General features: G+C 38.5%; 1 protein-coding gene across 1 annotated transcript in view; it reads right to left on the minus strand.

Moving 5' to 3' along the window:
• The window catches only part of ptprz1a (protein tyrosine phosphatase receptor type Z1a), a 103,238-nt gene that overhangs the window by 68,463 nt on the left and 15,845 nt on the right, over positions 1-18,930 (minus strand). The window contains exon 2 of the mRNA XM_072386460.1: positions 2,203-2,265. Within this exon, the coding sequence (XP_072242561.1) occupies positions 2,203-2,265 (63 nt within the window). The remainder of the gene's footprint in view (positions 1-2,202; positions 2,266-18,930) is intronic.

An 18,930-nucleotide genomic window follows, 5' to 3' on the forward strand; every position in this document is an offset into this window, starting at 1 on the left:
ATATAACTAACTTTACATTGTTAATGGATAAAGTATTATACATATAGCAGTTTGTAAATTAGCTAATTTTTAGAATTTCCAAAATTCAAGATTAACTGAATGCAGCAAAATACCAAATTCAATATCTACTTTCTCTACTCTGCATAGATGACTGCAGTCACAGATACTGTCAGGTGCTAAGAAAATGAATAAACAGCATCAACCATTACCTTAACAGTTATCACCAAGACTCCATTCACAAGCACTGTACCCAGACTTACGAAGGGTCTGAGCTCTGTTGAGCCAGGTATTCCTTCAACTCTCTGCAGTTTTGATTTCATGAGTTTCTTTACCAATGAAATTGTTTCTGTTAAAGAGAAGATTCATAGCATTCTTCTCACCATTATCACTGATGTATCATCAAGTATAGCAGCTTTAGAAGTATCTTTAGAACCTGATTTGTATTTAGACGGCTTCTGCCCAGTTGATCTCTCTGAGCTAACAACAGCAATAGTCTCTTCTAAACTATCAACTTGTATCTTAGACCCAATCCCAACCAGACTGGATTACTGGATTTTCCCCTAAATTGACACTTCCATATTGGATTTGATCAATCTGTCTTTGTTGACAGGATACGTACCTCAGACTTTTAAGGTTGCTGTAATTAAACCTTTACGTAAAAAACCTACTCTTGATTCAGAAGTGTTGGCTAATTATCAACCTATATCCAATCTCCCTTTTTTGTCTAAAGTTTTTGAGAAAATAGTTGCAGCTCAACTTTGGGATCACTTACACAGAAATAATCGGATTGAAGAGTTTCAGTCAGGATTCAGAGCGCATCATAGCACAGAAACAGCACTGGTGAAAGTTACCAATGATCTCCTCTTAGCCTCTGATAGCGGACTTGTGTCTGTGCTCGTCCTGTTGGACCTCAGTGCTGCATTTGATACGATTGATCACAGCGTTCTGTTACAGAGACTTTTTTACCAGAGTTTATCATTAGACGCACATATAGAATAGGTTTCTAGGACTGCCTTCTTTCACCTTCGTAAAATTGCCAAAATCAGGAACATCCTGTCTCAGAGTGATGCAGAAAAACTAGTCCATGCATTTATTACTTCAAGATAGGACTACTGTAATTCCTTATTATTGGGCTGTCCCACAAATTCTCTGAAAAGCCTCCAGCTGATTCAAAATGCTGCAGCCAGAGTTCTGATGAGAACTAACAGGAGATCAGGTTTATCCAGTTTTAGCTTCTCTTCATTGGCTCCCTGTTAAATTCAGAATAGAATTTAAGATTCTTCTCCTTACATATAAAGCTCTTAATGACCGAGCTCCATCACATCTTAAGATCTCATTGTAAGATATTTTCCCAACAGAGCACTTCACTCCAAGACTGCAGGTTTATTTGTTGTTCCCAGAGTTTCTAAAAGTAGAATGGGAGGCAGAGCCTTCAGTTATCAGGCCCCTCTCTGTGGAATAAGCTGCCAGTAAATGTCCGGGAAGCAGATACCCTTTCCACTTTTAAGATTAGGCTTAAAACTTTTTGTTTACTCCTTTTTGATAAAGCTTATTGTTAGGGATGGCTAAGGTGATCCTGAAACATCCCATGGTTAAGCTGCTATAGGCCTAGATTTGGCATCATTGTGGTCATTAACTTGTGTTTCCCTGTCTCAACAGGTATCCTTTGAATTGTGTTATGGTGTTTTTTCCCCCTCTTTTCTGTCCACTCAAACCCCAGCTGCTCGAGGTAGATGACCAGTCTGGTTCTGTCAGAGGTTTCCTTCTGTTAAAAGGGAGTCGTTTCTCTCCACAGTCGCCTCATGCATGCCCAGGATGGGACATTGGACTGTCGGGGCAATATGTTGGTTTCCTGAGCAAGCAAATTATTTTTGATTTGGCTATGAATGAATTGAAATTATTTTTAATTAAATTAATTGGATTTGATTGGCTTATGATTACAATGAATTGGACTCTAATTTCTTTGAATTGGACTGTGTCACTGAAGTGCCTTGAGATGACATTTGTTGTGATTTGGCGCTATATAAACTGAATCGAATTGAAAAGCAAAATATCCTAATCTGTTGACTGACAGCTTCCTATTATAGTTCTATATATACAGGAAGGAAAGTGTTGTCTGCTGGTCGTCTAATAGACTTCCTCTGTGTGCCTTCCAAGAATAAACTATTTTTTTAAACCTTAAATTGTTCTTGTGAGACCTACCTGCATATGACCAGTCGATGTCTTCTGAGAACCTGCGCTGATTCCTGTATGCATATCCTTCAGCTGCAAGAAAAAGAAAGATTATCACTGTAGTTTTTGTGACAGTGTCTTAGATTGATTAGATGTAATGATTCCATTTTTAGCAAATCAATATGGAAAAATTAGTTCAGGAACTACTTAGTCACGTCTTTGTTTCAATAAATGTAGCTAACAATGAACCTTATTTGGCCATTAGACACTGACTTTACAAAAAATAAATCCATAATTTGCAGTTTTTGAGATTATACTTGTGTTACGTTTTATGCTTGTGACATTGTAGCTGCTACAAGAGATGCTGCCAAACGCAATTTCGTCCTATTCTTGTATGATGACAATTAAGCATCTTATCGTACTATAAAATTCCAAAAAGATTTTTAAGAGACAATGTAGTGAGACTTAATTCCTGGGATATCAGATCAATTAGTGAGTTAGATTTAAATGAGTTTTATTTTCAATAGTTTCCTTGTTTCAAACGGCGTTTTTAGATTTGATTTGCTGCTCCATTCCAAGTCCCCATTTAGGATGAACTGAACAGCTGCCAAACAAAACAAAACACACCTAGCTGTCTTGCAAACATATAAATTCATTAGAGATATTGAACTACAAAAAGTTTATCTTTTCAGCACCAAAAATCTGGTACAATTTGGTTACATCAAATATTAATGACAATTTAATATAGTTGCACATTATGTTAACATCTGAGCACTAAACTGAGGTGGTAAACTTGGTATTATACACATTACATTAGTGTGTTAGTATTGATGCTTTAGCATTAATATCTTCTTTGCTAATTTAATCTTTGCAAGGATATCTTTGACATCAAAATGCATCTTTGAACATTCCAGGAATACTGATAAACTCAACATATGTGCTATCACTATTGAAGCTAAGTGGCGCTGACCTTGATTAACTAGAATGAAATAATTTTTGATGACAAAGTTTTCATATACTCTTGATTACAGACCATAATCCTTGTAAATATTTTCAGAATTCAAGCTCAACTAATGAACTGTGAAATTGATTCCCTTTAGATTCATTCCCTAAATTAATTTTCCTTTTACTTGTGAGACCAGAAATGTATTTTCTGGTGAAGGCCTACTGATACAATTTAAAGGGGAACTCCGGTATTTTTAAACCTAGACCTTATTTCTGGCATGAAATACATTCATCTACTCACGAAAGATATTTCGGAAGATATTTAGATTCCTCAAGATCCGTATAATGGAGTGAATGGGGCTTAGACGATGCAGCCTCTAAATAAGGCATTATCTGTCTTACTTTAAGACTAATGAATGAATGAACGCATACTATTGCACTGTTAGTTGATAGCTGAAATGCTGTTGTTACTGGCGGCAGTGCGTGTCAATGACATCATCCCAGTAGACGAGTTTGTAGAAAGCCCTCTATAAGCCCCCCGATAGCTGCCAATAACAACAACACAGCAGCTATGAGCGCTAACCTCTGAATAATGCCTTATTTAGAGGCTGCATCGTCTAAGTCCTGTTCACTCCGTTATGGATCTCGAGGAATCTAAATATCTTCCAAAGGATGCTGACTTTCACCAAACTGTTCTCTGTGAGTAGATAACGTATGTTATGCCAGAAAAAAGGTCTTGGTTTAAAAATACCGAAGTTCCCCTTCAACATAGTAGACCCTTCATAAAAATGTCCGTTTGCCTACAATGAATCTGTTAAAGCCCATCTCATAAACCTACTATTATTTGCCGTATTAAAACTATGCTGTCTAGCCCACATTTAGCCCCTATGGAAACTACATAATTGACTTTGAGCTTAAAGTCTGAAAATTTAAAAAAAAAAATTAACGATACTCTCATGTAGAAGAAACAAGGCTTAATGCAATAATGAAATAACTATGACCAATCTAAATAAATAACATTTATCAACAAACTAGTCGAGACAGACAATACTTAACAGACAAAAGATAAAACGGTAATCATTGGCAGAGGTGTGTAGTATGATGAACAGTGTAACATTTAAATGTATGAATGAATGTTACATAAAAGAATGGATGTGGTTCACAATTAGATATGAGATATGAGAATGAAATGAGATAATCTTCTCAAGTAATTGTGAACTTGGAGGTTATGTAGCTCAGTTAAAGAATAGGTAATAACATATTAAGCTTTTTCATAAATTGAAGATGGACTTAAAACAGTTATCAATTTCTGATGTCAAACCCATGTTCATAAGCACCTTAGAGAGGATGTCTCAGGACCAGTAGAATTAATGTGCCAGGCAAAACATGTCGGGTCAAGGTGGACTTCCTCCTCCACCATTATCAAAAAATTAATAATCACATCTTTGTATAATCCCGCTTTATGGGACTACGTAATGCACCAGCAGCTAGATAAAAACACACTTTCATCATAATAAATAAATTTAAAAGAGAATTCTGCTACAATTATAAAATGAAGTTGAGGGGAGAAACACTGCTGTCATTACAAACAAAGTGTAAAAAAAAAAAAAAAACTGTGGCAGAGGCAGCAAAAAAAACAAAAACAATACTATATTAAAGGAAGTGACAAAGAATAGATAAAGTCACAGGGAAAGAATAAACATTAAATTGGATTTTACTGTTGGACAGCGCTCTGAGAAAAAAACAGAATGATTGAGAGATGCAAAGCTGGCTTCATTGTTGCCATCAGTCAGTAATAACAGATTAGCTCTCTTGTTCTGTAATGTTTACTTTTCTTGGGTCTGTTGGTAAAGTTGGTGTCATGCGAAATAAAATTCATGAAAATAATACAATCACAAATATTCTCCCTCAGCTCTGTGTGGATTGTTCCTTAATAAGAGGAGATTAAGCTGTGGTTTATTCCTATTTTAAAATCATATGTTTTTGTACTCTGTAACATGACTAGCAGGAAATATACAATGTTGCACACCACCGTATTCGTCTGTGTTATGTTATTTATTGGAGAGTGCAGTTTAACTTACAACCTTACTCCCATTATTATCATATCATCGTCTCACAGATAAAGCCTCAGTAAGCCACCTCAGTTCTGTTTCAGACGGAATTAGCTCTTCTCATGTAAAAATGTTTGTTTTTTTCAATTTTTGTAAATTTCACAACAAAATCTTGGAATTTTGCAGCCTTTCAAAATGTTATCTACTGTCTTGCAATACGTAGCACTGTAATTGTCACATTTTATGTTTTGATTATTATGTTTTCAGGTTCTTTATCATGTTTTTGTCATGTTTCTAGATTAATTTCTTGTAATGTTTTTTCCCCTGTCACATAGTCTAACTCAAGTCACCCGTTTTCTGTTTCACCGCTGCACCTCGTCACCAATCACCTCCCCACAGTATACAGTTTCCAGGTATCTACTTTTTGTGCCACAGTCAAGTTTGTTAAAGTAAGGTTTTTGCCACCATAGCCACAGTTTATTCATAGTCTTGTTTTTCATAGTCTGGTTATTCATAGTCTTGTTTGTTCTTTATCATAGTCTTGTTTTGCTACGTTTAGTATTTCTGGATATCCTGCTCAGCCACGTTTTCTGTTTCTGCCTTTGGAATAAAGTTTTTTGATTTTGAAGACTGCATCTGGGTCCTCCCTTCCTTTACACCATTTCTGACAGTAATATATAGAATGCACATCATGTTGCACATGTATTGATTTCACACAGACGACACATCTATATCCAAAAAATAGAATCAAGCAAACTGTATTACTGATAAGCTAGATGTCCTTTAATGTTATCCTGACTTGTCTTATGACATATTGTGAGCTTCTGGAGGTGTTTTATGCAAGTTCCTAAAGCATGAGGATGAATTCACATTTGTTGTTATAACAGTAGTGTTGCATCTAACAACTGCATGGAGACCCAAAGAGCAAAAAGCTACTAAATTCTCGATTGAAGCTTCAAAACCATTATGGAACATTTCATATATACAATTTTCAACAAATAGAATTTGCAGATGGGTAAGAACAAATTTTTTCAGAACTTCCGAGAGAAGATAGCTTAGAAATGATCAGATCTCACAGGATGGAAAAATTTCATGCCCAAGGAGTGACTGTGAGTTTATATCTGCGTTGGCCGTGTGTTGGACTGGCAACCTGCGCATCTTTCACATTTCTATTGGGCTAATAACGTGGTTATTGGCAGTACTAGAATCTGCAAGTTAAACTCGGCACACGCTAAGGAACTACACAACCTCAAAATACTCTGGCCGTCTGCTCCAACATCAACCCCCACGACTGCAGCACACCCACAGAGGAAGTGCCGCGTGAGGAGGCAGAAGCAAGGAAAACGTGGCGGTATCCACTAGTGATGCGGATACCACACTGTTTACAGTTTCATTCTATTTACAACACTTATTGCCAGACTATACTGTATATATCTTTCATATTTGTTATATTTTATATTTATACTTTAGGTTTTTTTTTTTTTTTGGGGGGGGGGGGGGGGGGGGGGGGGGGGGAGCTAAGGTCCTTCAATGTCTGCACCAGATGTTGTAAATTTTGTAAATGTCTGTGGTGGAGATTGTATCTGCTTTGCACCCATCTGTTGGGGCAGCAGGATCAGAGCAAGAGACTCAAAGAAACTGAATAAATTGAAAAAAAGAAGACTGCCTCTGTGCTGGGCACTGCTCTGGATCCTCTAGACCCGAGTTGAAAAGAAGAGTGCTGCAAAAGTTTTATGAACATAAAGACTCTGCCTATCCTCTTCATAATATTTTCAGTGCGAGGCTTGTTCAACTCAGTTGAAACATGGAGAGATACAGTGTCCTTCCAGCCAACTACATAAATGGAAGCTTATGATGATTTGTTGAATTTTGTTTTTAAAATTACTGCAACAATATAATTATTGTTCGGAATAGATAAGGCAGCTGGATAGGTCCCAGATTTCAGCCCCCATCCCCAAACTCATTAAACTGCTGAGGACATTGGTGGGACAGAGAGTTCTACATCACAGCATCAGGTCGAAGAGCTAAGAAAAAAAAAATGTCTGTGAAAAATCATAAAAATTACAACAAAAAAAACAGTGTTACCACAAAGCCAGGCATATCTCCAGGATTAAAAACAGAATCTTAAACTTTAAAAATAAGGTGGCGCCTATATCTGTTGGTAGAGACTAGATTAGAAGTTTCTATTTCTTCCACTGTTGAAGAAATAGTTGAGTATTGATTTTTATTTTCAATCTGAACGAAAGGAATGGACTTTTTTCTCCTGTCCCCATTTCTCCCTTTTTGAATTTAATGCAGTCAGGAGGGGTAGAACAGAAAGACACTGTCACTGTTATGGCAAAAATGGATACCAGACAGAGTACACAGTGTCTCTGACACAGAACACCTGTCTGTTCCTGATCGATATGTCAACAAAGGTTTATTAAATTATTCATGCCTGCTTGAGTGTGTTGACTTTAAACACCCTGATTCAAAGTGACAATGCTCTATGCAGCATTCTCTTTAGGGCTCAGATCCTAACAGTTACATTGGAAGTTCAAGTATTAACTGGCCATAATGAGCAACTGTCCATAGGCCTCTCAATGTAATCTGCATCATAATTACAAACTATAATGTTAAAAATGTTCTCCAGTGCTGTGTGTAAATTGTGTGATCCTGTTGTTACAGATACTCTGGTTTTAAGACCATTACAGTTTTGCATGGTATACAGTAATTATTGTAAAGGTTCCTTTACATTACATAGTTTAAACTCAAAGAACCTCAGTCAAGTTTGTACTCAACCATTACAGACATGCTATAAGGCAGCAGAGAATAATTTTCAAATCATGCCTGATATTTTGTGTAAATTGGTTGCTTAAAATATCAGAAATTTGTCCACGGAATCTCAAGTAAATGTTTTCCTTGCTTTGTCTGACAAACAGTTCGACTTCTAAAAATGCTTACTTTAGTATCACAGAAAAATGAGAAACTGGCAAATATTCAAATGATAAGATGTAAAATATTTTGGGTCTAAAGGATGTGTTGGCTTCTGGGGAAATAATGGAAGTTCCAAGTCCTTTGGGAATCATTAGGTGTTTCAAATTAATTGTAATTAAGAGGTTCTCTAAGAGGTTAATCCAGGATTATACCAATACCTGTGTTTGAGTGTGTGTTTAGTCAGGCAATACATTCTCCCTCTCTTTCCTTCAGTGTTTAGTATAAACAGGATTATTGTCTGAGCTCACATTTCTCTTCCATGCTCTGGCACCAATACTAATTGCTGCTGTATGAAGTGTCAGTGACTGATGTGCTGTATTAACACTACAAGAGACTCTTCATCTGCCAGGATGTACAAATAGCTGAATATATAAAGCTGGAAGCATGCAGAAAGCATGCAGCCACTGATTGAAAGGCCTGCACTATATCTTGGACCAGTATTCAGAATTACTTCAGAATCTGTTGAATCTGTTGTGAGAATGTCTCACAAGTCACAAGTCAACAAGGCAAAATAGTCATAAATAGACCCAATCTCACCCAGTGTTTTCAAGGAGGTTTCTCCTTTAATAAACACTTCCATATTCTACAGCACTAGTGAAAGTTATCAATGATCTCCTCTTAGCTTCTGATAGTGGATTTGTGTATGTGCTTTTCTGTTGGATGCCAGTGCTGCATTTGATATGATCGATCACAACCATCTATTAGATACTTTATAGAGATTAAAGGAACTGCATTAGGTTGGTTTCAGTCATATTTAATTGATAGATTCCAGTTTGTTCTTATAAATGAAGAATCCTCCTTGCACACCAGAGTAAGTTATGGAGTTCTGCAGGGTTCTGTGTTTGAACCAATTATTTTCACTTTATACATACTTCCATTAGGTAATCTTATTAGACAGCAAGGCATAAATTTTCATTGCTATGCTGATGATACTCAGCGACACTTAAATATTAAACCAGATTAAACTAATCAGTTGGTTAGACAACAAGCATGTCTTAAAGACATAAAGACCTTTATTCAGACAAAACTGAAGTTGTTGCCTCTGGACCTGAGCCCTTCAGGGAAAAACTGTCTACTTATATAGTTACTGTAGATGGCATTTCCTTGGCTTCTCGTATGACTGTGAGGAACATTGGAGTAATTTTTCTTCAGAATCTATCCTTTGACTTGGGCTGGGCAATATGGCCTAAAATCAATATCACGATATATTCACCTCGATAATGATAAATGGACAATACCAGTTTTTGATTATTTTTTTTTAAATTTAAGATTCTTCTCCTCACATATAAAGCTCTTAATGACCAAGCTACATCATACCTTAGAGATCTCATAGTGCAATATTTTCCAATTTGCTCTCAAAATGCCGGTCTGCTTGTTGTTCCTAGAGTTTCTAAAAGTATTATGGAAGGTAGCCTACAGTTATCAGGCCCCTCTTTTGTGGAACCAGTTGCCAATATATAAAAGGAAGCAGACACCTTTAAGATTAGTCTTAAAACCTACCTTTTTGACAGAGCTCAGGTGACCCTAAAACATCCCATAGTTTTGCTACTATAGGAATAGACCTTGAGGGGTACCTTTTGTGATGCATATGACTACTCTCCGTGTACATATGACATTATTGTTGTTATTAACTTGGGTTTCTCTTTCTCAGCAGATATCCCTGGTCTGGTGTTATAGTGTTGTCCCCTCTTTCCTTTCCTCTCATCCCCAGCTGGTCGAGGCGGATGGCTGAGTCTGGTTCTGTCAGAGGTTTCTTCGCATTAAAAGGGAGTTTTTTCCCCCAGTTACGTCGGGCATGCTCAGGATGGGAGATTGGATCGAAGAGAAGTTTCGGTACAGTCTGTTGGGTTCCTTAACTAGGCTACTTTTTTCTTTTTTGACAAAACTATGCTCTGTATGTATGAATTGGACTACTTTGGAATTTAATTCATTTAATCTGATTGGACTATGATTGTATTACAATCAATTAGATTCTAATTGGCTTGAATTGGACTGTGCCTTTGAAGTGCCATGAGATGACATTTGTTGTAATTTGGTGCTATAAATATTTTAACTGAATCTAATTGAAATTGAATTAACAAAAGTTGATACAGGACAGGTTAGGGTTAAAAGACAGGTTATGTAAACATTATTGGTCATTATATATAACAGTTGTACATCAAGTAAAGTGCAGTGTATGTCTACAACAATATTGCACGTTAACTGCAGAGCTAAGTATGTGTAAGGCAAGAACGCCACTCCTGGTTAGTGCTGGGATAAAGATGTGCACTGCAGTACATTCAGGAGTTGGAGTTGGAGTTGAGAGGTCTTATGGCTTGATGATGAAAACTGTTTTGGAATCTAGTGGTCTGTGTGCAGTCATGCTCCTGTATCATCGGCCTGACAGTAACAAGCTAGCCAAACCAAGCAACTGAAAACTCAGAGGAATTTTCACAACTTGCTATGATCATAAATACAAATTAGCAGAGCCAGGCAAACAAGATAGCACATTCTTTGAAATACTGCCACGACTACAGTAATGTTCTTCCCACAAAAGTAAAAAACTACCCACAAAATACATCCATCAAAAGTACCCGGATGTTACTCTCCATAGTCTTGTAGGAACCACCAGGTATTTTACTACTGCTATAGCTGAGTCATAATAAAATTATCTTGCAAATCACAGCTGTACTATATAGTGTAGCTCAGTCAGAATAACAACTATTTAATTTGTTGCATTATGGCAACAGCATCAAGAGCCATCAGTCAGCAAAGACTGAGTTCACTATTCAGACAACCTTCACATGTTCTCTCCTTACATTTCTATGACATTTAGTCTCTCCAACATTATGTGAGCACTACATCTGCAAGAAGCAGATACCTTCAGAAGTTACATGTCTAAAGCCAAAATATATTGCTCTTTCATCCTCATTAAGCCACCATACTGCTTCAGTTTAAGAGTCATCATCAGCACAGTGACAACTCATCAACTGACACACATTTTGTAATGGTGCTGAGGGAATGCAAGGTTATTTTAAGGGATGACCTCATTTAAAATAGCACTAGGGGGTAGGACACAGAGGAAATTATGGATTTTAGGCTTTGTCCTCCCATGTCCGTGACACATTTATACTTGATTTACCCTCTTAACTAATGATGGCTGGCATGCCCTTATCAATTTTTTCCTCACAAGACAACATAAGTAAAACTCATCTGTTGCCCTTGGTAAATTTGATTAGATTTTTAGTATATAGGGTGCAAGCCGTTGTAAAAACAAACTATCCATCCACCTTGGCATATTTCCTATTTTGTTGCCCTACAACCTGTAATTGAAATAGAGATTTGGGGATTTTTTTATCCTTTGTTTGATATTGTGAAGCAAACAAGAAAAAATATAAAAACAGAAAGAAATTTCCCTCAAGAATTTCCCTGTATGTAGCACCATCCATCATTCCATCAATTCTGACCAGTTTCCCAATGCCTGTCAAAGAAAACTTTCCCAACAGCATGAGCTGACACTACCATGTTTCACCATGGGGACAGTGTTCTTAGGGTGATAAGTTGGTGGGTTTGTGGCAGACATTGCATTTTCCTTGAAGACCAAAAATTCTGTTTCCGTGTTATCTCGACAGACGAACATCTTCCATATTTTTGAGGAACCTCCCACATGCCTGTCTTATTTACCTCTGTATGTAGTAGCTTTTTTTGTCCACGTTTCCATAAATCCAAGCTCTGTGTAGTGCTGTACAAGTATAAATATAATTAACAGTTTCTAATACAGCAACAATTGTGAGTTAAAAATATTACAGTACTATTTAAAAAAAGGCATGATAAGCAAATGTTATGCCACTCAATCAAGTCAAAAAGCCAGTGAAAAGAAGAAATTAAAAAAGAGAGAAGAACAAAAAAGTTAAGAAATTATTGACTGCTGCTCTGATGTGAAAAGGTAGGCTGTTTCAAAGATTAGGATCCGCAACAGAAAAAGCTCCATCACCAACCTTTTAGCCTGGATTTAGGGACAGTCATGAACAATTCATTCATAGACCTCAGTGCTCTGGATCAAGTAAAAGTTGTAGAAGTTCATCAAGGTAAGGTGGCACCATGCCTTTGAAACTCTTGAAAACAAGTAAAAACAACTAAAATCAGATCCTGTAACGGATTGGAAGCCAGCGTAATGAGGCCAAAACAAGTGTGATGTTATCAAGCCATTTCTTTCCAGTTAGAAGATGGGCAGCTGCCCCATCTAAAAGGCTAGACTAACTAAGTACAGTTATTTCAAAATATTTTTGTGTTCAAATGAGGAAAATGTAATTCCCATCTATGATTTTATATCTCTAAGATAGTTTAACAGAGCCTGGATGGAAGTATGGCTGTAAATTTTAATTTCGGAGATAGATCTGTAAATTATCTGCAAAACAATTTTAAAAAAGATGTTATGGCTTTTAAAAACGAACCCTAGATTAAGTATATATTTTATGACAAGGGAAGAGGGCCCAAAATGGAGACTTGAGGTATCCAACAAGTAAATGTGGACATAGCTGAGGAATACTGACCTAAACTGACAGGGAAACTCCTGAGACATAAGGCTGGAAACAGTTTCATGGATGTAACTTTAATGCAGATACATATGTGTGATAAAAGAATGTTGTGATTGTTTAAAAAGCTGTTATCAGGTGCAAATGCACCAGGACAGCAGAGTATCCTGAATCCACTGTTAAAAGCAGGCAATCAAAAACTTTAAAGGGCTGTTTCTGTGCTATGTCGCAACTCAAAAACACCATGTAAGTCAAGCTATACTTGCATTTGATTATATATTAAATTTTCCAAGACCTTCTATAAATAAAAGCCGAGCTTAGAAATATGCCCAAAATTAGAAAGAACAGTAGAATCGAGATCTGCCTTTTTGATGAGGAACTTTACCCAAGCATGTTTTAAAGTAGCACGGACACAGTCAAATATCAGAGAGGAATTTGTCAAATCCACAAATGTAGAAAATCCAAGGGTAGTAAAAACATCCTTGTGGGAACAAGAGGGGATGCTGTCTAAGGGAGAAAAAAAATGGCCTCCTGCTGCACTATTTCAGTGAAAGACAAGAAAGACACCTGCTCAAAATTCTTAAAAGCAACTGGGTATACAGGAGAAACGGTTGGACAAAAGATCTGACTGTAAAGATTTGGTCTTAAAAAAAAATATAAGAATTTTTTAACACTACCTTTGCATACAACATGATAAATTATAAATCATATAATAAAATTAAAATCACAGGTAGTTATAGGAGAGTTAAGAGCTTTTCAGTTCATTCAGGGTTGGAACTGGGTGTCACATTTATGGAAAATATTGCCAAGAGGGAGGAGGCAAATAATGAATGGAAGAGGTTCAAGCACAGAACTTTGGGGTACACAAGAAGAGAGGCGGGACAGCTGGATTGTAAATGTTTTGAGTGAGGCCAGAGAGATATAATTTAAACCAGTCCAAGGGTGTGTCAGATAATCCAATAGCAGCTAATCTGTCAACAATGATGGTGTAGGAGATTGTTTTAAAAACTACACTCAAGTTGAGGAGAATGAGGAAGGTAAGAAGTCCGGTGTCAGCTGCCATGAGGAGGTCACTCAGGGGCTTTACAGAACAAAAACAAACTACGCCAAAAAGCCCCAGCAGTCTCTCTCTTGCTCTCACTTCATTTCTCTCACACACACACACTGAGCCCAACATATAAAACTGAAGAAGCGCTATTAGTGAAGAAAAACCAGAGACAAATAGGTTGCTAAGATTTTTTACATGTTACTTACAAAGTTAAATGCCAAGACCACTTCCTTGAAATTTTGAGTGCCATTTTACCTTATCTGATACTTAAATCCATATCAAATAGACATGGGCTTCTTTTCTCACACATACGCCATGTTTCATGAACTTTTGACTATGTTTAGCCCATTAACAAAACCTTCCTGTTTCAAGGTAAATGATGAAATAGTCAGTGAAACATTTGTAAAAAAAAATAAAAAAATAATAATCATTATATTCAATATGAAACACAACTGAGATCTTAAGCTTTTGCTGACAAAGTCTGTTGACAAGTTGACAAAGTGTCTCATGTCAACAGCCTAGATGGAATAAATCATGTATTAATATCTGTAACTTCCAGTTGGCACATCCTTGAGCTGTGATCTGAATTCCAGATCAGGACACTGACCATGCAAGTGAAGGCTGACCCTGATAATGTATGTGCAAGTTATTAACAATTGCCTGTGTCATGGACCCTGACTTTAACCATAAAGAAAGAGAAACATTTTATGTTTGTCACAGTTTATGTTTTGATTATTGTTGTGTTTCAGGCTCTGTCACGGTTTAGGTTTTGATCTTTATATTTTCAGGTTCTTTATGTTTCAGGTCATGTTTTTTCCCCTGTCACGTTAGGTTTACTCATGTCACCTGTTTTCCGTTTCACAGCTGCACCTCATCACGAATCACCTCCCCACAGTATATGAGTGGTTTCCCTCACTCATTGCAGAATCCTCACTTACCCTTCATGCCAAAGCCACTGAAAGTTAAGTCTGGTTATGCCTCATAGTCTTGTTTCTTCAAATAGGTATTGGGGTTGTACATATAAACCAATTTTTTGTAAGTGTAATTTACAATTGGAACTCAGGTATACCATTTTGTTCATTATGTCCAATTCTTTTCTCTGTTAAAGTCTCTTCTTTGTTTGTTTACATTCCACCAAGGGCGGCACCTACAACGACGTATGATGTCATCCATGATGCCGTTGTTAGGATACAGACCCAGCATCCTGAGGCATTCATTGCAATCACAGGGGATTTCAACCACATCTCTCTATCCTACTGCCTGACTGGCTTTGTACAGTATGTAGACTGTCCAACACGTGGAGAAATGACATTAGATCTGTTCTATGCTAACGTGAGGAGACTTACAGGGTAGTGTCTCTTCCATAACTGGGTAAACCTGATCACAGCATGATCTATCTACAACCCACATACAGACCTTGTGTACAAAGACTTCCTGTTACTACCAGATCTTTCAGGAAGGTGTTACCAGAGGCGAGTGATGCATTGAGAGACTGCTTTGATGTCACAGACTGGGCTGTACTGCTGGAGGAAGAAGAAATGGACATTGACGTGGACAGGAGGGTCAGCACCATCATTGACTACATTAACTTCTGTAGGGACACTGTGATTCCAGTGACGACTGTAAGGTCCTATCCAGATAACAAACCATGGATCACCAGTGACATCAAAGACCTCCTGAACCAGAAAACGAGGGCGTTCCAGAATGGGATGGAGAGAGGCAGAGGAGTGTACAACAGGAGCTTAAAAAGACACTACATCGAGCTAAGGTGGAGTACAAGAAAAAGGTAGAGAGACAGCTTGAGAACAATAACACCAAGGAGATGTAGAGGGGTATGAGGACCATCACTGGATACAGACTGAAGAACCCTCAGTCTGTGGAAGGTGATGTGGACAGAGCCAATACTTTTAACCAATATTTCAACAGGTTTGATAGTGTGGCTTTTTCCACCTCTAATGCTGCTCCCTCCACTCCCACCACTTCAGCTGCTTCCTCTATACTGCTTCCACTGCCCAACTGTACTTCCACCTCAATGGCAACTTGCATCGCCAAGCCTCCTCCTCCGCCTGACTGCACCTCCACCTCTGCTGCAACTCTCACCAACAAGCTTCTTCTGTCCAGCTGTACCTCCACCTCTACGGTAGCTTCAACCGCCAGGTCTCCTGAGCCAAGCTACAATTCCACCTCTGCGGCAGTGTACACCGCCAGGCCTCCTGAACCCAGTCACACCTCCACCTCTGTGGCAGCTTCCACCACTAGGCATTCTGAGTATAGCTGCACCTCCACATCTGTGGCAGCTACCACCTTCAGGCCTCCTGAGCCCAGCTGCACCTTTACATCTGTGGCTGCTCCCACCGCCTGGCCTCCTCTGTCCAGCTGCACCCCCACCCCCATCTCTATGATTAACATCACTCCTGTCACCATCCCTCCGCTACAGCCTCTGTGTCTAACTATAGAGGAGGTTGGAGCTGAGCTCAGGAGACTTCAGTCATGGAGGGCTGCAGGCCCAGATGGAGTCTGTCCAAGGCTTCTGAGGGACTGTGCTGGTCAACTAGCAGTCCCTCTTCAGAGGTTCTTCGATATGAGCCATAAGATGGAAAAAGTCCTGGTGCTGTGGAAAACTTTTCGTCTCATACCGGTGCCAAAATAAGTGCAACCGGTGGAGCTGAATGACTAAAGACCGGTGGCTTTGACATCTCATATCGTGAAGACCTTGGACAGACTCGTTGTTCGTCGCATGAGATTGCAGGTTGCTAAGGAACTTGATCCCCTCCAGTTTGCCTACCAGAAACATATAGGAGTGGAAGACGCGATTCTGTACAAGCTGCATCGGGTATATGCTTATCTAGATGTGCCTGGGTCATATGTGAGAATCATGTTCTTTGACTTCTCCAGTGCCTTCAACACCATACGGTCTCCCATATTGAAAGACAAACTTCTAGGTATGAGTGTGGTCCCCTCCCTGACATCGTGGATTATAGACTATCTGACAGCCAGACCACAGTATGTCAGGATGGGGAGATGTGTTTCTGGAACACTGGATTGCAGTATTGGGGCTCCGCAGGGTACCGTTTTGGCTCCTTTTCTTTTCACCCTGTACACATCGGACTTGAGGTACAACTCAGAGTCCTGCCACATACAGAAGTATTCTGATTATACATCTGTTGTGGCACATGTGCAAAGTGGACAGGAAAAGGATACAGGGACCTTGTGGACCTTCTATGGCTGGACCAAAAAGAACTGTTTGCTCCTGAACACTACCAAGACCAAAGAGCTGGTGGTGGACGTCTGGTGATCTAAAACTCCATACCAGTCAGTCTGCATTGATGGATGGGAGGTAGAGAAAAACTGCAAATACCTGGATAATAAACTGTAGTGGTCTACCAACATAGAAGCAGTGTACAAGAGGGGCCAGAGCCGTCTCTTCTGCCTGAGACGGCTCAGGTCCTTCAGTGTGTGAAGTGATAGTGATATGACATACATGTTTTATCACACTATCATTGACAGTGTGCTGTTCTATGTTGTTGTCTGCTGGTGGAGTTGCACTATAGACAAAAACTGTAGGTGCCTGGACAAACCGGTGAAAAAGGCCAGTTCTGTGGTAGGCAGGAGGCTGGACCCTCTCAGCACTGTGGTAGAGCAACGGTTGAGGAGGAAGTTATATTCTGTTTTGAAGAATAATAAAAATCCCCTCCACAGCATCCTTGCAGGACAGAGGAGCAGCTGCAGTGAGAGGCTCATCTCTTTGTGCTGCAGGACTGAGAGGTTCAGTAGGTCCTTTGTCCCCACAGCCATAAGGTTTTTCAACAACTAACATGTTCTTCTCAAATTTATTTAGTATTTTTTTTATTATTGTCATTATTATTATTATTATTAGTAGTGGTAGTATTTTTATTGTTGTTGTCTAATATACAATCACTGTAAACATTTATAATTTTTTGAGCTACTTCACTAATTAGAATTTTCCCCACTGGTGGATGAATAAAGCATGTTTCTATTCTATAACATTACATTTCTTTACAGTCTCTGAGATCTTGTAAAAAAAAAAAAAAATCTTGTAAAATGTAGGTAAATACTTGAAAAGCCTTGTTGGAGTCCACTAAACTTTTTTTTCATGTTAACAACTTTCTAAGGTGTTTCAACATTTACTTTCTTAGATTCTCCCAAAAGAGAAAAGTGATAGACAATTAAAGTTGGTGTCCACACCTATTCTATGGGATCTTCACTTATTTTCCCCCAGCAATAGGCCTTGGTGTGGGTTGCCCCTCTTTCTGAGGCCAGTCATCCATTACAGGGTCCCGAATGGGTGAGTAAAGAAAAGGTGGTGGAGAATGGGGAGGGTGACAGCGGTGGCAAAGTGCCAATCAGACACCAGCAATAAATATGGTTGACCAACCAGAAACAAGCTCACAAGTCCAACTTAATTCCACATCCCCCAGAAACTAAAGGGGGAGACACACGAGAAGGATGAGAAACAAAAAACCTCTTCCTTGAAAAAAAATATATATACGACGCTCATTGATAAAAGACGGCAGTGGCACAGAGAAATGGTTTAAATTGGATTTTAAAAAAAATTTAAAAAAACAAAGCTGTGGAAAGAAAAAGGGAAATGGAGCTAAAAAGAGATAAATGTGTCAAACAAAAGCAAAAAAAAAATGTAAAAAAATCTGACCATGATGAAATACAATGAAAAAAACAATCTTGCCTACCACATTGTTCTGTCTTAGATTTGGACAGGAACATTTTTTCAATTCAAATTTAATTTTCTATCAATAATTCATTTATTTCTTTTTTTGAGATTTTTTTTACTGTGTACAAAACAGGCCTTGGGAACAGAGATGGGAGACATTGAAATGGTGGGTGGTAATGACCCTTGGGGCGTTGACTAAGATTAATTGAGGGGAGCTGCCAAGCTTGCTCTCCATCGCTCTATGAGGCCTCCATTCTCAAGCTGCTGAAGAGAAATGTGTGTAAGTGTGGGTGACACCCTCCTCCCCCAATTCCCTCATCTACCCTTACCAACACACAGCACTAACACTTCCAATCCAGCTTCACAGAGTGACAGCGTCCTCTTTTCTTCAACAGTACTGCTGCTGCCAGTAGGACAAATCACAATGCCATTATGTGTCAAGCTTAAATTCTCCCCCACCATGCCCATATCCCACACTCCCTTTTTTTCTGCATCACTTTGCATGCACCCGCCCCCTACTTCTACTCTGATACA

The sequence above is a fragment of the Leuresthes tenuis genome, unplaced genomic scaffold, assembly GCF_036924035.1.
Source record: "Leuresthes tenuis unplaced genomic scaffold, fLeuTen1.0.hap1 SCAF_5, whole genome shotgun sequence".
NCBI lineage: Eukaryota > Metazoa > Chordata > Actinopteri > Atheriniformes > Atherinopsidae > Leuresthes > Leuresthes tenuis.